The 24,278-nt window shown below is 46.4% G+C and overlaps 2 protein-coding genes and 1 long non-coding RNA gene across 3 annotated transcripts; all 3 read left to right on the top strand.

Annotated features, from left to right (window-relative positions):
* Window positions 1–535: 535 nt before the first annotated feature.
* DCP2 (decapping mRNA 2) lies at window positions 536–23,864 on the top strand. The gene is made up of 2 exons (XM_085848592.1): window positions 536–747; window positions 17,233–23,864. Exon 2 carries the CDS (start codon window positions 17,266–17,268, stop codon window positions 18,370–18,372), a length of 1,107 nt encoding a protein of 368 aa, XP_085704718.1. The 5' UTR covers window positions 536–747; window positions 17,233–17,265; the 3' UTR covers window positions 18,373–23,864.
* On the top strand, window positions 4,592–11,757 carry LOC147015945 (uncharacterized). The gene is made up of 2 exons (XM_085848591.1): window positions 4,592–5,183; window positions 5,237–11,757. The coding sequence occupies exon 2, from the start codon at window positions 6,968–6,970 to the stop codon at window positions 8,321–8,323; it is 1,356 nt and encodes a 451-aa protein (XP_085704717.1). The 5' UTR covers window positions 4,592–5,183; window positions 5,237–6,967; the 3' UTR covers window positions 8,324–11,757.
* LOC147015946 (uncharacterized) lies at window positions 11,796–12,649 on the top strand. Its single transcript, XR_015049938.1, has 2 exons — window positions 11,796–11,941; window positions 11,997–12,649. It is a non-coding gene; the product is annotated as an uncharacterized LOC147015946 (long non-coding RNA).
* Window positions 23,865–24,278: the final 414 nt, after the last annotated feature.

Genomic DNA, 24,278 nt, shown 5'->3' on the forward strand with positions numbered 1-24,278 from the left:
TCAACAACAACAACAACAACAACAACAACAACAACAACAACAACAACAACAACAACAACCGGCCCTTCTTTCACCGGGAGATATCGTGAGACTTCACGGAAGAAGAGGAAACCTGAAGCTCATGTCCATGTGTTTTGAGTTATGTGTTTACCTTTAAATTTCGAACCTCAGTATAAGTGCGCAAATTCATTACAAAACCTTATTCTGAAGTAAATATATCCACGGAGACTCGCTCCACAATGGCCTCGAAAGTTATTGTTTTTTTTTTTTAATCTTTCCATTCATGTGTTTACTCTTCCTTGTAACGGCTCGAATGCTGTTTCGCCACACGTCCGAAACGTTAACTCTCAGAACGACCGGATGTCAATTCAACTCTGGGCACGACGAGAATTTTTTTTTTAAATAATCGATCTCCATCGCTTCGATAGAAGAAGCATATGTTGGGTTTCTTAATAATAACGTTAATATGTTCATAAACATATTCGTTAATTTGTCGTTTTTGTTTCATGAATTGCGTAGTGCTGACGTCATAGGACTTGCTTGGGCCTACTTCCTTTTGGCGCCATTGCGGCGTTATCACGAACGGTCCTTCGAACGCTCGTCTTCGGAACGATTGATATTTCTCTTTGTACCTTGGGATTTACGTACCGTCCGAACTGTGCATGCAAATCAGCCTCCATTTGAGCCACATCCACCGGTACATCCATCTCCAAGGGCTATTTTATTTTACCGCCAATCGATGGGAAGGTGAGAGCAACTGAGCATACATTGGAGAATCTATTTCATATACAGTATATATATATATATATATATATAATTTTTTTTATATATTTACACTACTCAAAAGAAGTTATGGGTCAAAAATATTTGTGCATATAAATATAAGCTAACGAGCTAACATGGTGACGACTAATGACAAAATAATTCTTTGATGGCTCAACAACAGAAAACACAAAACAAACTAGAGGGGGAGCACTCGGGAGAGTGCAAAACCTCCTCCGCCAATACTGCTGGGTTACTCAAGTGAACCTTGTATCTTATTCATTAAATATGATGTCAACAGTGCTGACAGAGTTGTACAGTAGTTCTTTTCTCCATTTTTGGGGGGGGATTGGAAATCACTGAAAACATGGAGAAATGCAAAAAAAAAATCGAAATTTTGTTGAAAAAAAAGTTGCAAAAATTTCTTTTTCTCGAACAATTTTTTTTTGGGGGGGAGGGGGTTGGAAATCACTTAAAACATATAGAAATGCAAAAAAAAAATTTTTTTTCTCGAACAATTTTTTTTGGGGGGGAGGTTGGAAATCACTTAAAACATGTAGAAATGCAAAAAATATATATATTTTTTCTTTTTTTGGGGGGGTAACAATTATTTTGGGGGGTTGGAAATCACTTAAAACATGTAGAAAGCAAAAAAAAAAAATTTTCTCTAACAATTTTTTTTTTTGAGAGGGGGGGTTGGAAATCACTTAAAACATATAGAAATGCAAAAAAAAAAAAATTCTCGAACAATTTTTGGGGGGGGGGTTGGAAATCACTTAAAACATGTAAAATGCAAAAAATATATATTTTTTTCTTTTTTTTGGGGGGGGTAACAATTATTTTTAGGGGGGTTGGAAATCACTTAAAACATGCAGAAATGCAAAAAAAAAAAATTTCTCTTTTTTTTTGGGGGTGAGGGGTGGAAATCACTTAAAACATGTAGAAATGCAAAAAAAAACATTTTTTCTCTCTAACAATTTTTTTTTTGGGGGGGGGACCAAGTCCAAAATCTAATGGCATGATCCTTGGCCCATACCTAACCCCCCCCCCACCACCAAGTTTCGTCGAAATCCATCGGAGTTTTTCCATAATACAAAAAATTTAACGTGCTCACGCTCACACCGGGGGTATCGCTATAGCTCTCTGTTCTTTGAACAGGCGAGCTAAAAAAAAACCAGGGAGAATTTAATCGTGACGGAGGAGACGATGGCAGGTTGTGGTGGGAAATAAAAGGAAAATACAGAATCGATAATAAATAATTATTTACAAATAGGTAACAGAAATCTAAAGAAACTAAGGCTCCACACTCCGGACTCAGTGACAGACGGGAAGGGGACAAAACCGGGGGGGGGGGGGGACTCAGCTTTGTGGCAGCGGAGCTGAGCAGGTGATGAGACAAGCAGACAATCACAGGATGATGAGGAGATCGTCAGGAGATAACGAACAGGCTCCGGGTGACATTCAGAGGCAGGCAGGCAGGGCGACCTCCTCAAAGAAATCTTCTCCTCACTCTTCAGGCTTTTCACTCCCACCAGCCCTTTTCTCCCTTCGTCATGTTTGCCTCAGACTAACTCTCTTAGTTTTTTTTTTTGGGGGGGGGGGACTTTTTGGGGGGATTGGAAATCACTTAAAACATGTAGAAATGCAAAAAAAAACATTTTTTCTCTCCAACAATTTTTTTTGGGGGGGGGGCCAAGTCCAAAATTTAATGGCATGATCCTTAGATCATACCTAAACCCCCCCCCCCACCAAGTTTCGTTGAAATCCGTCGAGGAGTTTTTCCGTAATACTGTTCACAAACAAACAAACAAACAGAAAGGGGTGAAAACAGTAACCTCCATCCATCTTCGAAGATGGCAGAGGTTAACAAGCTCAAATGAGATAAGATCCTCGTCCTCTTCATGATGACGTCATAAAAACGAACATGATGTCATTGTGATTTATCAGGTTTGCGATAAATTATCTGTGCTAATGCCCGGCTTGATTCCCGCAAACAAAATTCAAACAGTTTGCCTAGTTTCGGAGATAATGGAATAGGCGATTTCCATTAGCGGAGATATTTTGATGTCATAACTTTTTTTTCTCGAAGGAATTTTCAAAATCGGAGAGGGTTACTGTCTGTGCAGGGTATTTTTACATATATATGCCAAGTTTCAGGAAATTTCGATGAAACTGTGAAACAAAAAAGTGCACAAGAAGGAGATGAAGAACAACAACGTGAGTAAGACTTGGAGATCCTCCATGAGGATCTAAAAACTTTTGATTGGACACGAGTTTATTACCCTGATGAAAAAAAGTCATGCACCCTCCAAAATGATGTTCACACAAGTCGCAGAAGCTTCAGTAACTGGTGTAGCCGCCGTTATCATTCACACATTCTTGACAACGTTGGCGCATGCTGTTCATCAGGCGTTGGAAATAACGTTGAGGGATCGCTTGCGACATTCTGCGACTAATCGCTGAGCCAGTTGACGGCAGGGACGTGATGTGATCGAACTCGCCGCCCAAGTTCATCCCACGCATCCTCAATGGGTGACAAGTCGGGTGAATATGCAGGCCAATCCATGTGCTCAACGTTCTGCTGCTGCAGGAAGTCTGTCATCACCCTAGCACGATGAGGTCTTGCGTTGTCGTCCTGGAACAAAGGTCCTAGTCCAATCCGCTGCAGAAGTGGAATTACCAGAGGTTGAACAATCTCATTGAGATAACGCTGAACAGTCAAATTTCCGTTGACGACATACAGAGGGGTTCTGTGGTTCATGAATATCCCCGCCCACACCATCACACTTCCCCCTCCAAATGGTAGACGTTGAGCAATGTTGAGATCAGCAAATCTCTCTCCTTGACGATGATAAACACGAGCCCGGCCATCATTGAACTGGAGCGAGAAGCGTGACTCATCTGTGAACATTGTCTCTGCCCACTGACCACGGTTCCACCGGATATGACATCTGCACCAATCTCGGCGAGCCGCTCTGTGACGGTCAAGTAATGGTGGTCGGACTGCAGGATGCCGGCATCGCAAACCTCGGTCTCGCAGACGATTCCTATTGGTCTGGTCGGACACGTTGGTGCGTCTGGCAGCTCTGAGTTGATCCCAAAGCTGCCGTGCGGTCACAAAGCGCTGTCGTAACGCCGTTATCAGGAAGCGGTCTTCTCATGCTGTTGTTCATCGGGGTCTTCCAGAACAGGAGCAATTCTGAACAGCATTAGTTGTCCTGAACCTCTGCCAGAGTCTGCTGATAACGCCTTGGCTTACATTTAGACACTGAGCCACAATTCTCTGAGTTTGTCCATCTTGTATTCAGCTTATGGCCCTTCCCCTGTCTTGGATGCTGAGTTGTCGTCGAACCATCTTCAAATTTCAAGTGATGATGAATGGGAAATGCTCAGCCATTTAATTGCTAAAATTGGCATGCATGGAATGACACTCCTGCAAAACACGTGCAAATAGTTCATGAGGTGTCACAATGGGTGTTTCGAGGCAGTTTGTCAGTTTAGTCTGACTAAGTTCGTGCTTCAAATCCATGAAAAGGAAATCTGGGTTAACTTTCAAAGTTTCTAAAGATAAGTGCAATGATTGCATGTCCCATAATAACGTGATGTCCATCGTCCAAATGACAACCCAAAGGGGGATATTCTCACCCTATCTGGCTTAAAAAGCCATACTTGCAAAAATGATAAAAAAAATTCCTTTGACCCTTAAATTCTTTTGAGTAGTTGATATATATATATATATGTATATATATATATATATATATATGTATATATGTATATATATATATGTATATATATATATGTATATATATATATATATATATTGTTGTGGTTACCAGATTCGCAAACCACCATTCAGGTCCCTTAGGTGAGGTATCTCGGTAAGTGCATGTGTAGTTAGGCCCAAACCCGTTGTCTAGTGGGAATACATGTCATTTATACGTGCTGCGACTCTTCAGGATAGCCGTTTTTCTTTTACTATCTTTATTTTGGATCAATCGCCACCATCACAACCACAACAACAACCACCAACCACAACGCCGCTTCACCACAACCGCCATGACCTTTACCGACACAACTCGCCACCATCGCATCACCGTCATCTCGCGCCACTCATGGGCACCGATGCTGGACTCGTGTAGGGCGCACGTTGAACAGCGTGTACAAAATCACGGATTTTCTGCTTCAAAAACGGATCCAAAACGACACACGCCCACTTTTTGCCGTCCAATCGGTGAGCGAGGGGCGAATTGGCCCCGCCCCCAGGGCGATCGATATATGCAAATTTGTGGATCAAAAAGCCTTCACGCCCACTTTTTGTCGGGCCAATGGGGAGCGAGGTGAAAGGTCAAAGGGAGGGGGTCAAAGGCGAAGTTACGGGGGGGATAAAAGGACGGTGTTCGTCAGTCAAAGGAGTCGTAAAAGTCGGAGAGAAGAGAGTCAGCAGAACGGGAACGAGAAAGAGTCAGTAGTAAAGGTCGGAACGAGGCGAAGGAGTCGGAACAGAGAGTCAAGACTTCGCGGGCGGTGGAGCTGCTCGTCGTGTGCGTTGAAGTCGGAACGGAGGGGACGAGCTGTGGAGAGGCGGCGAGGGCGGACGAGGGGGTGCTCGCGTCGTGCAGGGAGCTGCACCCCTGGGAGGCCGGCAGCGCGACCTGGCCGAGGTGGAGACGCTCGTCGCGCACATAATAAAGATCCTCTATACCCCGAGCATCAGCAACCCCCTCCTGTTTCCCCCCGCGCTGAGATAGTGCGACCAAGGGGGCCCCGTTCCCACCCCCTGCCAGGCACTGTCCACGAGGCCCGCGGGTTGCGGGGCCATCGCCGCTCCGCGTCTCATCACCAGACGGGTAGGCCCGACCAGGTCTCGGCCCCAGGCCTACCTCATTCTTGAGGGTATTTCTTTTCCTTGGTTTTGGGTATGTGTTGTCGGCGCCGTCTGTGAAGTAGAATTGTATAAGTGTTGCCGTGTGCTCGGTAGTCGGTATTAGCTCTGCACTGTGTTTTCACTTTTATGTTTGCTTTTTGTGTAAATGGAATTGTGTTTTCTTTTTTGTGTGCATTTGGTGGAATTGTATTTGTGTGCTTCCCGTGTGTCGAGAATAAATGTGCTTTATTGTTGAACTGTTCTCCCGCTTCGCTTCGTCTTTTCCTCCATTGAATCCCCATCTTGCTTCACGTAAAGGGTTGGTAGTGGGCTGAATACGCCCGATAATTAATCGAACCGTCGAGGTCGACGGTAACACCGCTCGGTTATTCTGATAGTACGGAACGGGTCGCTTAAGTGGCCCGTGTCCGAAGTCGACCTGCGGCGAGGTGCGATCGCCCGGTCTACCCTCCGCGTGGGTACTTAGGTAGTTCGAATTTGGCGAGCAACCCTATCCCACGCGGGGGCTGATTGGCTCGATCGCGGTGAGACCGAAAGGTCCACCCGTGACTGGTTCCCGGCGTTAGTCCGAGAGGGTCACGACTGGATTGTCCGTCCGGTGGGCGACGTGCCGCGATTCGAGTTACGTGGCCGTCGCACGCCGGCGGGCGCGAAGACCGCAACACTGGTGTCAGGAGTGGGATACAAATTCATCGCCCTCCTCGCGGCACTGGTATTGGAGAGCGGGACAACAGGCTCTCCTGTCTCCAGCGAAATTCACGGGAATCGGTCCAGGGGTGAGAGAAGCGACCCCCGATTCCCTCCAAATTACGAGCGAGCAAATTAACCCTTCACGAGAAGCAAGATGGCGTCTCAAGGCGAGCGGGAGCCGGGGGTATTAGAAATGTATATGTGTAATAATGTAGAGTCCATGGTCCAGGATGGAATCCCCGAGCAGGAAATGTTGATTGTGCAGGAACACGGACTCGCCCAACTGAACCCAGAGCCCGAAATGGGTGCGGCAGCGGCCGCAGTGTATGACACCTCCCCTCCCCCTCTCCACCAAAACCCTTCCCCGACCCCTGCCGAAACGGCTCACCCAAGCGCACCCGACATGACCCAGCTATACACCATGCTGGCAAAAATGTATGCGGAAACGACAGCGAAGATGAATGCGAAAATGATCGAAAAAATGGATGCAAACGCAAATGAAATGAAAAACGAAATGAAAGGCATGAACGAAAAGATGGATACATTCACAAACGAAATAAAACGCATGAAAACTAAAATGGTAACAAACATGAAGGAAGAAACGAAAAGTTCCGGGGTGAGACGCAGAACATGGGCCGATGCCTGCAGGCGGGCATGAAGGCCGTGACCAGGGAGCTGGGAATGGCGACTCCACGTGTGGGAGCAAACGAGCTGGGTGGGGGTGCAACGGCTGACAGGCCCGCGGTGGAGGCGGGTGAAAAAATAATTCGTGGAACGTGTTGGGCGAGGGTCGTGACTATGACCGAAAGGGAAAAATTAAATGGGGAGACCAAAACGTGTGAGACGAGACACGAGGTGACGACAACAGAAATAATAGTTGAGACAAGGGAGGTAAAGGGTGAAGAGTTGGCAGAGACACGGGAGATGGGAACGATAGAGGGAAGACTACACGATGAAGACGGGGCAAGTGACGCGCACGCACACACGGAGGTAGTGGAGGACAATGGGGGTGAGCTCGCGGAGCGTGTAGGGACCCGGTGCGAGCAGCGGGATGGCCTCCTCCAGGAACGAGGGGAGGGAGTATGCCCCCTTAAGGCGAGTCACGACCAGGTGAGTTCGGTCGTGCTTTGCGAGGTTGAGGGGACGAGTGCTGTGGACGGGTGCACGGAGAGCTTGGGGGGTGTAGAGGCCCCGGAGACCCTTGTGGGGACACGAATCCCCAGTGTGGTTGTCCCGGTGTGTGTGGTGCAGGGTGTGAGTGCGTCCCCGTGTGTGGCAGCGACCCCGTGTGTAAGTGGTGTGGTGGCGATGGTGCCAGAGTGCGTGCTTCCCAGCACGCCGTGCGTGGGTGAGGCACCGTGTGTGAGTGAGGCCGTGTGTGTGAGTGAAACGGCCAGTATGAGTGAGGCACCACGTGTGAGTGGTGTGGTGGCGATGGTGCCAGAGTGCGTGCTTCCCAGCACGCCGTGTGTGGATGAGGCACCGTGTGTGAGAGAGGCCGTGTGTGTGGATGAAACGGCCAGTATGAATGAGGCACCACGTGTGAGTGGTGTGGTGGCGATGTTGCTGGAGTACGTGCTTCCCAGCACGCCGTGTGTGGATGAGGCACGAAGTGTGGATGAGGAACCGCGGTTGAGTGCCCCCGCGTGTGTGAGTGAGGCACGAGTGAATGGAGCACCACGTGTGAGTGGTATGGGTTGTGCAAGGGAGACCGTGTGTGTGAGAGAGCGGTATGAGAGGGAGATGTCGGTCGGCATGCGGGAGCACGCAGCCGCGTCTCCCCGTGTGAATGTGATGGAGTGGACTGTGTGCGTCGTGACACGCAGGTATGCGTGTGTGGAATGGCGACGGAGACGGCGACAGAGGAGAGAAAGCCGAGTAGCGGCTGTAGTTGTTTCGAGGACCGTGCCGGGTTCGCCCAGCAGTGAGCACGCGGTTCGTGCTGTGCAACGCACGAGACCGCCACGTGCTCGCTTGCGGGAGTGAAGTCCCGGTCCGGAAACGCACGCGGTGGATTTGCCGATCCCGCGGACGGACAAAGTTAGGCAGGTAAATGGATTTGGACCGGACGGGTTCTCCACGCGATCGTGTGTGTTAAGCTCCAACGGGCAAAGCACATGTGTTCGCGTGGGGAACCCCTCGAGACGTGTGGCTTGTGTTTTTTTTTTTTTATGCGCACGGTGACGTCATGGCTGCACGTGGGGTTGGAATCCGGCAGGAGGGGTATCTCTGCCGGATGGTCCCGTCCAAGGAGGGACGAGGAACACGTGCAGCTGCATGACGTCACGGGCAGGTGCAAAGTGCGCGAGCTCTGAGTTGCCGCGCAGGTGCTGCGCATGGGAAAAAAAAAAAGAAAAAAAAAGCAAGGCTCACTTTCGGGTGTACAGGATTCCTGGGCAAGGGGTGAAAGACCCCCCTTACCCTGGGCACAGGATGAAAACTAGTTAGGGGGAAGGGTTAGCATAGCTAGACCGACTTCATGGGGCAGGGGTAAGTCCTCATGGAGTCCGTGGAATGGATTAGTTGGAGGGATTGTAGCCAGATTTAGGTTGGGAAATTGATTAATGGGATTATTTGGAGACAGTGACAGACTTGAGAATGTGTAGAGGGGACGTAGCTTAGCTACGTAGGTTAAAAGGAACGTGCTGTAGTTTAAGGGACGACGTGGGAGCACGAGTTAGTTAGGGGATGTAGATAGAAGGATGGCAGAGTTCAGCGGTGTGTGTGTTGAAGAGTTGGAGAGTTGTGAGGTGAGTACTTGGTGAGTGAGTGAGGCCAGCGGGTCTGTGTGTATGGAGCGAATGGGGAATGCATGGTGCGATGAGTGATTGGGGGGAGGAGTGACTCCCGCCCAAGGGACCCCGGGGTCAGTATAAAGTGAGTTAGCTGGGTTAGTCAAATTGAAAAATGGAGGTTGTTTTGCTGTTGGTGGGAATGTAGGCTCGAGACCCATTTGGAGGGGTGCAGGAGCCCTGTTGACGGGCTTGGGAGCGTGGCTGCGAAAGGTGAGTATCGCTGAGTGGGTACCCCGGGCACCAGGCTAGTCGGCCGCGGTAGGCCATGGGCCCATGGGGGGCCGGGATAGAGTAGTGGGCACGGGTGCGCCTGCTTGGTGCGGGGGCCCGGGGCGCCATTAGCCGCGTGGGCAGTGCAGTGGGCACGGGTGACCCTCGGAAAGGGGCCCGGGAGGCCGGCCTGCCACGTGTGCGTTTCAGGGGAGGTGCCATGGGGGGCACTCCCCGGTGTTAGGGAGCTGGTAGGCTCGGAGGCAGTGTAGTGCCCGGGGGTGCCATAGCGGGAGATTCGGCAGAGGGTCGTGCCTGCCGGAGGGAGCCACGTGTCCCAGCCAGGAGACCGTGTGAGGGCACGGAGAGAAAATTGGGGGGCGAGGCCCGAAATTGTGAGGACACCAACACAGGCGACGGGAATCTGGGTTGTTAGAACCAATACTTTAAGCGAGAGGCGCTTGTTGAAAGCCCCGGGGTAGTTTAAGAGTTAATGGTTAGGGTAGATTAGGAGATGTACCCCTCCGCACCATCCATCCCCTCGCTGTCGTGGGCCGCTGGACCCACTTGGTGTTAAGATCGCCGAACTCTGGGGAGGCCATTCTGAGGCTTGAGTTGGGCCTCGACACAGGACGTTAGCTCTCCCTTATTCCCCTCCGGGAAGGGAACGTAGGGGTTGGGAGTAGGCTAGGTGACAGAATAGGTTAGCCGAACAAAGACGATAAAGGGGGTTAGGGGACGATTTATAGTGGGGAAGTAAAAATAAAAAAAATAAAAAAAAAATAAGTTGGGGCTAAATTGGGGTTTGACAAATTAAGGGAGTGGGTATGTACAGTGACAGGCAAAGGCGATAGGTTGGGAGGGAGACAGGTAGGTAGGTCCGAGCCCGCCTTCCGAGTGGCCAGCACCACCGCACTCCCTCCACCAACCTCCACTGAACGGCAAAGGCTGGCCACTTCATCGGCTGGCCGTGTTTTACTTCAAGGCGGAGGCCGCCCAACTTCATCGGCAGCTGTGTGCTACAAGGCCTGTGCCGGCCAGTTCATCTGCTGGCTGTTTTTCTTCGAGGCCTGTGCCGGCCAGTTCATCTGCTGGCTGTTTTTCTTCAAGGCCTGTGCCGGCCAACTTCATCGGCAGCTGTTGTTTTGCTGCGAGGCCTGTGCCGGCCAGTTCATCTGCTGGCTGTTTTCTTCAAGGCCTGTGCCGGCCAGTTCATCTGCGGGCTGTGTTTGCCTGCAGCGGCCTTCTTCTGCGGGCTGTGTTTGCCTGCTGCCTTTGCCATGCCATGCCCACTGCCCACGTTCACCAGCCCCGTTAAATTTTTGCTTTGCCCCCCCCTGTTCATTTCCATGTGCGCCAGGATCCGCAAGGCAACAGTTTGCAAGCTGCGAGAACTGCCCTGTTGGCAGCTACAACACGGGCCTGCAGTGGCGGCCCGTGCACCGTGTTTGCGTTCACTGCATTCAGTTCAAACCGTTCATGCATTCATTCGTTGTGCTCATTGCGTGTGCCACTTGAGCTGGCACGGAGACTGCGTTGTGCAGCCCAAGCACCGTTGTGGTTCACTGCGTTCAGTTCAAAAGGGAAGGCTTTGGACTGCGTGTGAGCAGCCAGCCACGTTCCCTGTCACCTGCATTGTTTGAGCCAGAGACTGCATGTGGGCAGCCTGGCTCCCTGCGAACTGCTTTCTTTTTGCAGAGTTCAATGATCCTGGGCCATGGTTTAGTGTAAAATTTGTAAGTTAAGGTTAAGATGTACTGTAAATATGAGTGCGCCCCCGGCATGTATGTCTTAGCGCCGGCAATTTTATTTAAGTCGTCCGTGTGAGTGAGTTTGTTTAGGTAGTTACGCAGCCCTCAGGTTATTTATTTTGGGGACACAAATACCATGAATGTCGCACTCAGGGATCCGTAGGTAAAATGTACTAGGGGAAAACTACACATGATGGCACACGAAAATTTGACGACTCGGGACGAGTCTGTAAAAAGGGAAGGGGGTAGTGTTGTGGTTACCAGATTCGCAAACCACCATTCAGGTCCCTTAGGTGAGGTATCTCGGTAAGTGCATGTGTAGTTAGGCCCAAACCCGTTGTCTAGTGGGAATACATGTCATTTATACGTGCTGCGACTCTTCAGGATAGCCGTTTTTCTTTTACTATCTTTATTTTGGATCAATCGCCACCATCACAACCACAACAACAACCACCAACCACAACGCCGCTTCACCACAACCGCCATGACCTTTACCGACACAACTCGCCACCATCGCATCACCGTCATCTCGCGCCACTCATGGGCACCGATGCTGGACTCGTGTAGGGCGCACGTTGAACAGCGTGTACAAAATCACGGATTTTCTGCTTCAAAAACGGATCCAAAACGACACACGCCCACTTTTTGCCGTCCAATCGGTGAGCGAGGGGCGGGTGGCCCCGCCCCCAGGGCGATCGATATATGCAAATTTGTGGATCAAAAAGCCTTCACGCCCACTTTTTGTCGGGCCAATGGGGAGCGAGGTGAAAGGTCAAAGGGAGGGGGTCAAAGGCGAAGTTACGGGGGGGATAAAAGGACGGTGTTCGTCAGTCAAAGGAGTCGTAAAAGTCGGAGAGAAGAGAGTCAGCAGAACGGGAACGAGAAAGAGAGTCAGTAGTAAAGGTCGGAACGAGGCGAAGGAGTCGGAACAGAGAGTCAAGACTTCGCGGGCGGTGGAGCTGCTCGTCGTGTGCGTTGAAGTCGGAACGGAGGGGACGAGCTGTGGAGAGGCGGCGAGGGCGGACGAGGGGGTGCTCGCGTCGTGCAGGGAGCTGCACCCCTGGGAGGCCGGCAGCGCGACCTGGCCGAGGTGGAGACGCTCGTCGCGCACATAATAAAGATCCTCTATACCCCGAGCATCAGCAACCCCCTCCTGTTTCCCCCCGCGCTGAGATAGTGCGACCAAGGGGGCCCCGTTCCCACCCCCCTGCCAGGCACTGTCCACGAGGCCCGCGGGTTGCGGGGCCATCGCCGCTCCGCGTCTCATCACCAGACGGGTAGGCCCGACCAGGTCTCGGCCCCAGGCCTACCTCATTCTTGAGGGTATTTCTTTTCCTTGGTTTTGGGTATGTGTTGTCGGCGCCGTCTGTGAAGTAGAATTGTATAAGTGTTGCCGTGTGCTCGGTAGTCGGTATTAGCTCTGCACTGTGTTTTCACTTTTATGTTTGCTTTTTGTGTAAATGGAATTGTGTTTTCTTTTTTGTGTGCATTTGGTGGAATTGTATTTGTGTGCTTCCCGTGTGTCGAGAATAAATGTGCTTTATTGTTGAACTGTTCTCCCGCTTCGCTTCGTCTTTTCCTCCATTGAATCCCCATCTTGCTTCACGTAAAGGGTTGGTAGTGGGCTGAATACGCCCGATAATTAATCTAACCGTCGAGGTCGACGGTAACACCGCTCGGTTATTCTGATAGTACGGAACGGGTCGCTTAAGTGGCCCGTGTCCGAAGTCGACCTGCGGCGAGGTGCGATCGCCCGGTCTACCCTCCGCGTGGGTACTTAGGTAGTTCGAATTTGGCGAGCAACCCTATCCCACGCGGGGGCTGATTGGCTCGATCGCGGTGAGACCGAAAGGTCCACCCGTGACTGGTTCCCGGCGTTAGTCCGAGAGGGTCACGACTGGATTGTCCGTCCGGTGGGCGACGTGCCGCGATTCGAGTTACGTGGCCGTCGCACGCCGGCGGGCGCGAAGACCGCAACAATATGTATATATATATATATATATGTATATATATATATGTATATATATGTATATATATATATATATATGTATATATATGTATATATATATATATATATATATATGTGTATATATATGTGTATATATATATATGTATATATGTGTATATATATATATATATATATATACATATCTATGTTTCTATTTGTATATCTATATATATATATTTATATATATATATATATATATATATATATATATATATAGATATTTGTATACATCTATATATATATATATATATATTGTATATGTATATATATATATATATATATATATATATATATATATATATATATATATATATATATATATATATATATATATAATATGGGGTGTCCCAAAAAATATACAACTTTTCATCTGCAAAGAGGATGGTCATAACATATTTTTTTTAAAGATATATGGATGGATAGAAAGCCGAAAGGTTGAAGTTTATTGAACCAATGTCAAAATTACCACCAAAATTTAAATTTTGGTATAGAATTGTCATTTTCTTTTACACCACATGTTCGACGTAGGCTCCACGTTGTCCGATCACTGCCTGCAAACGCGCAGTCATGTTCTCCATCACTGGGAAATGTTTCCCGAGGAATGTTCTGGATTTCTCGGTGGATGTTTTCCTTCAGTTTTCCTAAAAAAAATTTTCCTAGATTTTTTTTCCTAGAATTTCCGAGAATTTTTTTTCCTAAAATTTTTCCTAATTTTCAAAATTACCACCATTTTCCTATTTCTATTATGTACTGAACTTGAATTGGTCTGTGAGAGTAGATCATGGAAAAATCGCATCATCATATAATGCATGAAATCGCTTCAAGCTCCTAATTTGGAAACTATGGCACCAGCAAAAGTGATGTATACAGCGATTCATAGCCATGAAGATCAAGCATTCAATGATATCACCGAGGAAAGTGAAAAAAACCATTCAAAAAAAAAAAGTGGAAAGTGAGCGCAAAATTGATCATAAACTTCTGCGGCCTGTTCCAACTGAAGGAATTGTTCAGCAGGCTGAATAAAAGATGGTGAATTAAATCCCCAGCGAGGTGACCGAAGACTCCTTAAAACCCCAGCAAGAGTGAGGTGTCCGAGGACAAGCCTGATAAAAGATATAATTGAATAAGGCCATTAATTACCTTCAAAAGGGGTTTTTCAATTAACCCAAACAACCAATGTTCACTCATGCAATCCCTTAGACTCCTTGGAGTTCCCTTGGTATGCATGCAAAGTTTAAGGGTGCAAGGTTTCATGGTTTTGGAGTTCGGAGACATACACACACTGACTGACACACTGACATATATTTACCTCCGCCACCAAAGGTGAAGGAGGTTATGCTTTCACCCGTTTCTATCCGTTTGTGTGCAGGATACCTTAAAAAGTTGTGGACGGATACGGATGAAACTTTATGGACATGTTGGGTGTGTGACAAGGAAGAATTGACTCGATTTTGGTGAAGATAGGGATCTGATAATTATTTAAGTGATTCTTCACCACTGAGAGACAGGGCTAAACCGATGCATAGCACAATAGCTGAAAAAAGTTGTGGACGGATTCAGATGAAACTTGGTGGTCATGTTGGGTGTGTGACCATAAGGAATTGATTCGATTTTGAAGGTCCAGACCTGATAATTTTTAGAGTGATTCTTCACCATTGATAGGGCTAAACCGATTATTTATTTATATATATATATATATATATATATATATATATATATATATATATATATATATATATATATATATATATATATATATATATATATATAATGCTGCAAGGTTTCATTTAAGAACTTAAGGGTCAAAGGAAATGTTTTGATCAGTTTTGCAAGTATGGCTTTTTAAGCCAGATAGGGTGAGAATATCCCCCTTTGGGTTGTCATTTGGACGATGGACATCACGTTATTATGGGACATGCAATCATTGCACTTATCTTTAGAAACTTTGAAAGTTAACCCAGATTTCCTTTTCATGGATTTGAAGCACGAACTTAGTCAGACTAAACTGACAAACTGCCTCGAAACACCCATTGTGACACCTCATGAACTATTTGCATGTGTTTTGCAGGAGTGTCATTCCATGCATGCCAATTTAGCAATTAAATGGCTGAGCATTTTCCATTCATCATCACTTGAAATTTGAAGATGGTTCGACAACAACTCAGCATCCAAGACAGGGGAAGGGCCATTGGCTGGCCAGAAGATGGACAAACTCAGAGAACTGTGGCTCAGCGTCGAAATGTAAGCCAAGGCGTTATCAGCAGACTCTGGCAGAGGTTCAGGACAACTAATGCTGTTCAGAATCGCCCCCGTTCTGGAAGACCCCGATCAACAACAGCAGAAGAAGACCGCTTCCTGATGATAACGGCATTGCGACAGCGCTTTGTGACCGCACGGCATCTTCGGGATCAACTCAGAGCTGCCAGAGGCACCAACGTGTCCGACCAGACCATTAGGAATCATCTGCGAGACTGAGGTTTGCAATCCCGGCTTCCTGCAGTCCGACCACCGCTACTTGACCGTCACAGAAGGGCTCGCCAACATTGGTGCAGACATCATATCCGATGGAACCGTGGTCAGTGGGCAGAGACAATGTTCACAGATAAGTCACGCTTCTCGCTCCAGTTCAATGATGGCCGGGCTCATGTTTATCATCATCAAGGAGAGAGATTTGCTGATCTCAACATTGCTCAACGTCTACCATTTGGAGGGGGAAGTGTGATGGTGTGGGCGGGGATATTCATGAACCACAGAACCCCTCTGTACGTCGTCAACGGAAATTTGACTGGTCAGCGTTATCTCAACGAGATTGTTCAACCTCTGGTAATTCCACTTCTGCAGCGGATTGGACTAGGAGCTTTGTTCCAGGACGACAACGCAAGACCTCATCGTGCTAGGGTGATGACAGACTTCCTGCAGCAGCAGAACGTTGAGCACATGGATTGGCCTGCATATTCACCCGACTTGTCACCCATTGGGGATGCTTGGGATGAACTAGGGCGGCGAGTTCGATCACATCACGTCCCCTGCCGTCAACCTCCGGCAACTGGCTCAGCGATTAGTAGCAGAATGTCGCAAGCGATCCCTCAACGTTATTTCCAACGCCTGATGAACAGCATGCGCCAACGTTGTCAAGAATGTGTGAATGATAACGGCGGCTACACCAGTTACTGAAGCCTCTGAAACTTGTGTGAACATCATTTTCGAGGGTGCATGACTTTTTTTCATCAGGGTAATAAACTAGTGTCCAATCAAAAGTTTTTTGATTTGTGTTGTCTGTTCTTGAGCCATCAAAGAATTATTTTGTCATTATTCGTCACCGTTTTAGCTCGTCAGCTTATGTTTATATGCACAAATATTTTTCCCCTTAACTTCTTTTGAGTCGTGTGTGTATATATATATATATATATATATATATATATATATATATATATATATATATATATATATATATATATATATATATATATATATATATATATATATATATATATATATATATATATATATATATATATATATATATATATATATATATATTCGTGTGTGTGTGTGTGTTTCTGTCTGTCGAAGCCAAACTCCACCAAAACCGAATCGGTTCGTCCACACTCCCAACCTGCGCACCAAATCCGTCCACAACTTTTTGAGATATTCTGCACACAAACAGACAGACAGGGTGAAAACATAACCTCATCCACCTTCAGTGGCAGAGGTAGCTAAGTAACCAGGATCAAGTGGAATTAAATCTGACAGTTATGGGGCTAGGTATCAGACAATAATTAATAAAGTATCTGAATGTGAACCTGAGACGTCTTAAAATGGTGGTTCTGATATTGGATGGTAACAGCAATGAATGTATGGTAAAGTGAAAATTATTCTGACTGGTTTCAACACACTCGGTAATTGTTTTTGAAGTTTCTTGTAGAAACGAGACATTATTGTCTCACACTGTTATTATATTTTAGAGGACTTGAAGAAAACATTTTTGCGTCAGAGAAAACTGGTGGTTGAAAATGGTCTTTATGCCTGTCCACGTTTTGCCTTTTTTATTACCTGTCATGTTTGTATCTCTACTAATCTTCCTTTCCTTTCCTCCCCACTTTGCATTGCCTTTTCATGCTTTGTGAAAAGTAATCCATCAACATTTGCTTCACATTGCTTCAAATGGTGAGTAAGAAATCCAACCTCCCTGCTGTCATACTGCATGACCTGAGTAGCCGTTTTCTGCTGCACATACCAGCTGAAGAACGAGAAGATGCTGTGAGGCTCTGCTTCCAAGTGGAGCTTGCTCACTGGTTCTACCTTGACTTCTGGCGGGCACACGAGCCTACGTTACCTCAACTTGGTCTGCGTGACTTTGCTCGAGCAATGTTCAACCACTGCCCATTCCTTCTGGGTGGTCATGCTGTAGAGTCGGTGCTGGACTCGTGGAAAGAGTACAAGCTTGGTGTGCCAACATATGGTGCTATTATTTTGGATGAAAGCTTCGAACGAGTGCTGTTGGTCCAAGGTTACTTGGCCAGGGCTGGTTGGAGCTTCCCTAAGGGCAAGGTGAATGAGGATGAGGCACCTGTAGACTGTGCTGTGCGTGAGGTCTTTGAGGAGACCGGCTTTGACATTCGTGATCGAATTGACCCATCCTCCAGAATTGAACTTAGAGTGGGAGCGCAATGTGTACGTTTGTACATTGTCCCCGGTGTACCTTTACAGACAAAATTTGTGTCCCGCACGCGCAATGAGATCCGAAGTATCGACTGGTTTCTCTTGAAGGAGTTGCCTTGCTCCCGTCATGATCAGACACCAAAAAACTGTCTTGGTCTGAATGCAAATAAGTTTTTCATGGCCATTCCCTTCATACGGCCATTGAAAGAGTGGATTTCTCATCATGGCAATGTGTCCAGGGATATGCAGGCAGTAAACGGGATGGTGAGAGATGAAAATCACCAAACAACGCAAGCACCAGACATGCAACTGTCCTGCTCGCAGCAGCTTGCAATTTTCCATGAAAAATCAAACCGTGAAATGGACCGGTTGCTTAAATGTAGGAGTGGTAAAAAGAAACGCGGTGCACCTGTTTTGTTGGAAACAACTTCACGCTCCCCAGCAACCATTGACCTGCCTCGCACCTCAGCAGTAACGAAACAGTCAAGTTTTGAGCACAATTTTTTGCCTTCTCCAGCTTTTCTCAACTTCCGCTTTGATATGGAACCTATCCTTTCTGCTCTCAAGGGCTCAGCAAACTTCACTAGAAAAACCTTGTTTCTCCATTGACTTTTTTTGGAGGGAGGTGGCGTGATTCAAAGTCTATGGTTGGGCATAGTTACGCAAACTTTTTTTTTTTAATCTTGTGAGGTATAACAGCAATAGTATGCAAAATTTCTTCATATCTGTTTTCCAATCAAAGATTCCGTTTCCATCCAATTAAAGAAAATAACTTGTTCTTCCATGACCCTCACTCCAGGAAAATAAACCAAAAAATAACATTTGTATACACCTGATTCTCATCTTATGATAAATACTCCTTGTTAAGCGATAGACTAGCTTCAGACTAAGATTTTCACAGTACTGTCGGACCCTGCTGTTCACGGGGTATATGTTCATGAAAAATGCCGCTAATGTCGGGGTCCGCGAATGTCAGGGCATTGTTTCCTAATTTTTTTTTTTACATTGTGTGGACTCTTGGAAGAGCGATTACGCAAACAAATCAGGACCCAACCTTACAAAGGGAACAGCAAGAGAAAGGGGAAACGCCCACAGCAGGGCAGAGAGAGAAAGTTGATGGAGACAGCCAAACAAGGGATGCAGGTAATGATGATGGGTAAGGGAGACCACAAAGGGTGGACAATGTGGATACACAAGCAGAATTGTGCTTGACCAGTTTGTGATTTTTGTCAAGGACTGAGGAAAGGGGTTTTTGTCAAGGTCTGCTGCCTGCCTTTCTGTGAGAAGGATGAGAGATGTTACGGCATTGAGTGGAGTCATCAGCAAAAAGATACAGAGGATTTCCCAGAGAGTCTGCGAGATCATTGATGAGGATTAGGAATAATGTGGGCCCTGGAACACTGCCTTGGGGTACTCCAGCCTTGACAGGAAGAGGAGATGAAAGGGTTCTGTTGACAGCCACACATTGACTACAAGAGCGGAGGAAGTCAGTAATCCAAGAGTGGAGTTGGCCTTGGATTCTTTTGGCAAACTGTTTGGAGAGCAAGGCAGGATTGCAGACTGTATTGAAAACTTGAGATATGTCTGGAGAGACGGCCCTGATCTCGTATCTGATATTGAGGGCCTCCACCATTGTTGGGAGAATTGAAGCAGCATGTCCAAGGTAGACTGACCAGGTCAGAATCCAAATTGATGATCTGAGATGAGGCTTTTGAAGAAAAGGAATGATTTTATTTCAACTGCGATGATGGATTTCATGACCTTGCTGATGATGGGAAGTGCATTTTAGGCTAATTGAGCTGGAGTTTGGAGGATCTGTTTTTGCACCTTTTTAATGTAATTCTGTGATGTTGGCCGATTTCCAAACCCCAAGCGGATATGGGAGACGAGTCCTGAGGTATGGGGGAATTTTTTATTTTTTATTTTTAAATAATAACAATAAAAAATACATGATGACCCGCGAATAGCGAATCTACAAATCGCAGAGTCCGACAGTACTTGATCATTTGCAGTCCTTATTTGAGCATTCTTATCTGCCTCAAACAAGTTTAATTAGATGCGGTGTTGTCTTGAATCAAAATGAGACGAAATTAGACTACACATTAATTATTGTTATTTATTTATTTTTGTTTTGTTTTTGTCTTTTTCCAACAAAATATAGGCTCATGGGTTAGGGATAGATGACAGGATAAAGTGCAGCTCTCTAACAGTGTAGCAGTTGCACAATGCATGGATGCAACAAACAAATCGATGAACAAACAGGAGGAGGATGAGGGATGGGAGAGAAGGAAACGTAGCAACGTGGATGTGGAGGATTAATGAGAAAAGATCATGGGTCGTGATGGCAGATTACCTGAGATGCACTGCAACCTTGACACTGGAGGGAAGAGTGTGGTTGAACAGAATGAGGAAGGAAGTTCCAGAAGCGGAAGAAGAGAAGAACAAAGGAGTAGATGTGAGCTGCAAGCTTGGATTTTTGGAATTTCAGAAGACTTCAGGAGAGTTACAAAGCAGAGGCGCTACCAACCTGTCCGTGCTAAGACAGTGGCAAGAACTGCACTATTTTGTGGAAAATAACGATGATGTTGAGAGCTTTGGATTCCACAGTCTCCAAGAGGAGCAGGTGCGAAGCGGGGGCACAAGCCCATTAGTTGTTTCGATTAATGTGTGGAACTGAAGCCCTTTGCCAGTTAGCTCCTCCACGAGCCAATATTTCAGAAGTGGATTGCAAAAAGACTAAATAAAATGAAGAAATCTACAGTTGGAAACATTGAAGATGTGGTTTGTAATTGTTACAAAAAGACTGCTTTCAAAATGGTGATGGACAAATGACAGAATCTGTATGTTATCTAATGCACCTACATGCAATGTTTTTGTTTGAAAGAACAAAAAAGGCTCTAGTTGTTTTATTGTTTTTTTGTTTTCAACTCTACCATGCCTTCTAAATCCAAGCATGCTTCATCATCGCAGCTTGTGGGGCTGTCTGCCCCCCCCCCCCACTGCCCTACTTGTTTCCACATTGTAGCGAAAACACACACACACACACCTGTCCTATTCATATTTTTTATTTATTGTTTTTGTATGCAGCCGAGGCTTGTGGAAGAGCCAGTACATTAAACGGATCAAGACGTAACAGACAAAAATGGGATGCAAAATGAACAGCAGAGTTGAAGGCTAAGATAGAGGGAGACTTGGACAAACAATGGGTGTGGGGAGGAAGAAAGGGCAGGCGATGTATGGGGTGGACAATATGGATACATAAGAAAACTCCAAGGAGGGAAAACTGCAAATTTGGAAGGAGGAGGGTTGGGGTGTGGTTAACAAGGGTAGAAAATATCATTGTTTTGGATTGGGGATGATCTGAGATGGTGGTGAACAGGGGTCTTGAAGACCTGGAGGGAAGAATGAGATTGAAGAGGATGTAGAAGTTGATTCCACAGGCAAGAAAAACAGGAACGAATGAGCAGGGGTGAGCAGTGATCTTGGATTGAGGTAGTTTCACCGGAACACAGTTGATGGTGGACCATGTATACCCTGCAGAAACCTGGTGGGGACAAAGCATGGAAAGTTCAGAGGGTGCAAGACCAGAAAGGAGGTGGTAGAAGACAGAGAGAGACTGCCTACCTGTCTGCGACGGTGATGTGATAGGCCCATCGACTCGGCTTCATTGTGGGAGATTTCAATAATCCTGAAGGCCTTGGTTTCCACGTCGAGCTGAGAAAAATGTGAGGCAGGGGAGCCAGCCCAGATGGGAGAGCAGTACTCCATTGTTGCTGCAATATGGTCACACAACCCCTAAATAGGTGGGCAAGTTTCATGGCACTCCTGCCTCTGCTCCAGGACACCTGTGTATGGCAAGGCCACCCCGGCTGCAGAGCCACTGCTTACATATCTGACACTGCACTGCACCTCTTTGTTCACTTTTTGGTTTCTTTCTTTCATCAATACATTTATGCTTTTTCTTGTCCCCTTTCCAAAATATCCTTCTGCACACCAGACATTGTGTCTGATTGTGGCCATGGGTGTCAGTCTGTTTCTCTGCTTGGTTCATAATGTCTTCCTCTATACTTTTCTGATAGGTAGTGTGCCAGCATGCCCTAGATGATGTAGCTTCTTCATACCAACTATCTTCTGAAACTCGCACAGCATTCAACTCCCTTCAAATGAGGTCCCTCCATCTTTTCCTAACTTTCCCAGGGCTCTGAAAGGATACTCTTCGTTTGGCTTTCAGCAATGCCATGGTCCAGCATTTTGGAAACATGACCCAGCCACTATAGTTTGTGTCTAATTACCTTTTTGGATACTAGTTCTGGATACCTCCACAGCTTTTTCAGTGTGCATGTGATGTTAAGTGCAGGGTCTGCTGCTGACGTCGATAGCTGCTGAGGAGTGCCCTGATCCATCTATTGTGGAAAACGTATAGCTTCCTAAGATGTTTGTACAATAATGTCCAGCACTCTGATCTGTTAAACAATGGAGGGAATAGACAAACCTGGTAAATAAGTTTATCGTCTCAGATGTTCAGGGTGGGGGGAGGACCCAAGATCTTTTTGGCAGAATAGACATGCTAGGACATGGGGCCACAATTTGAGTAAAGAAGAGAGTTAGGATGGCAGTAAGGCTTAAGGCAGTAGTCTTTCACTGAGAGTTTTCCTGGAAAGGTGGTGGCAGCAAAACGAGGAGATAGATTTCAAATTCGGTTAAAGCGGTATCAAGAAGGGGTGGTACTTAGATATTGGCAGGATTGCACAAGCTTGTGGGGTCAAATGGTCTCCTGCGTTGAGGTTCCTTGTAAATAGGTATGGCGTAGTGCCGCTCCCTGTGGGAGCGAATGTAAAAGTCACAGTAAAGTATGCCATTTCTGGGGAAATAAACCTCGTTCTTCACTAGTAAATAACACAACCAAAGATTTCACAGCAAATACAGATTAACATTATTGAGGTAACAGCTAAAGAATGCATCAACCCATTTCCAAAACCCATATATAACTTACAAACATGTCAGTCCACTTAACAAGGAACCTGGACACAGTGGGAGGCCATTTGGCTCATCATGGTTGTTTTGTCAACACCACATTGTCAATCTATCAGATTATTGTTTATACGGAATCATATGACGTCTGCCAATGTCCAATCACCTCTCGACATCCCCAGTGCTTCAAGGGCATCCCCCAGTCGTGTACTAAACACCTCAATTTTCGGGCATTTACCAATTCGACTTTGTTTTCAAAATGCAGTTAGATTACAGATCTTCCCCATTTGTGTGGGTTACACTTGCAAGATTACAGAACTTCCCCATTTGCAAGTGCTTCCTTGCTTCACACACACACACACACACACACACACACACACACACACACACACACACACACACACACACACACACACACACACACACACACACACACACACACACACACACACACACACACACACACACACACACACACACACACACATATATTGAGGGTCTTTAAGGACCAAGAACATAGAATGGTTGAGGACATAACAGAACAAAAGGAACAATAGAAAGAGGGGGGGGGGGAAACACCAACAGCAGGGTTGAGGGAAAAATAGAGGGAGACTTGGACAATAAGGGATGTGGGGAACAGTGGAGTGTAGGGGAGGATGTACGGTGTGGACAAGATGGACACACAAGGAAACTCTCAGGAAGGAACCTCAATGTGCAATGCTGTTGGCCTCTGTGCTGCACTCAATGAGTTTTGCTAACTTGCACAGACGTAGATTGCCACTTGTGTTAATGATGTATCTTGTATCTCGTGTTCTGTCGATCGTGTGATTGAATTGCTGAATATAATTCGCCATCTTTTCAATTTGCTTGCAATCTACTAGGGTGCTTCCCTTATGAAACTCAAATGACATTGCTATGCTTCGCTTTTCTGTTATTGTTATGGTGCTTTGTGTTGGAGAATGATTTTGTTGATGTGCATTATCGATGCATGCTGAAAGATTGGTTATTGCATTTCAGTTGCAGAGATAAAAAAAAAAGGTTGTGGGTTTAATTTTGTTTGAACCCTCAACTTATGAATATAAATATATTTATCCCCATGCTTTTTGAAAATAAAAAGGGGCATATTGCAATCGTCTCTGTCTCTGTCTCTGTCTCTGTCTGTCTCTGTCTGTCTCTGTCCATGACGCTATCTCCTCCTGAATGGATGGACAGAAATCCACCAGACTTGGTTGTTATTATCACACATGGCAAGAAGGCACGAGGGCAGTCATTTTTGGCTCCAGCCCCTGGAACGTGATCAAAAGGTGAAATGCCGAAAAATGCAATTACAAGCACATTTGCAAATGAAACGTTGTGTATACAATCGACGCAAGGAGATGCACGGAATATGTATTTATTTTCTTGGATTTAAACCCCGGTTTATTCCCCAGGGAGTAGAGACTTAGGTTTACAGGGGTCAAAACAGGGAAAAGATTTAACTCAAAATTTGATATTGCCTCATTCCTAAAGGAACGTTTGGCCATCTTTACCCTCACCGAAGGAGA

This window comes from Eptatretus burgeri, chromosome 12 (assembly GCF_056783735.1).
Source record: "Eptatretus burgeri isolate ZD-2024b chromosome 12, Ebu_testis_v1, whole genome shotgun sequence".
In the NCBI taxonomy this organism is placed as follows: Eukaryota; Metazoa; Chordata; class Myxini; order Myxiniformes; family Myxinidae; genus Eptatretus; species Eptatretus burgeri.

What these genes read in the sequence shown, in the direction of transcription:
- DCP2 (XM_085848592.1), top strand. Translation starts at nt 17,266, where the DNA reads ATGGTGAGTAAGAAATCCAACCTCCCTGCTGTCATACTGCATGACCTG.
- LOC147015945 (XM_085848591.1), top strand. Translation starts at nt 6,968, where the DNA reads ATGGGCCGATGCCTGCAGGCGGGCATGAAGGCCGTGACCAGGGAGCTG.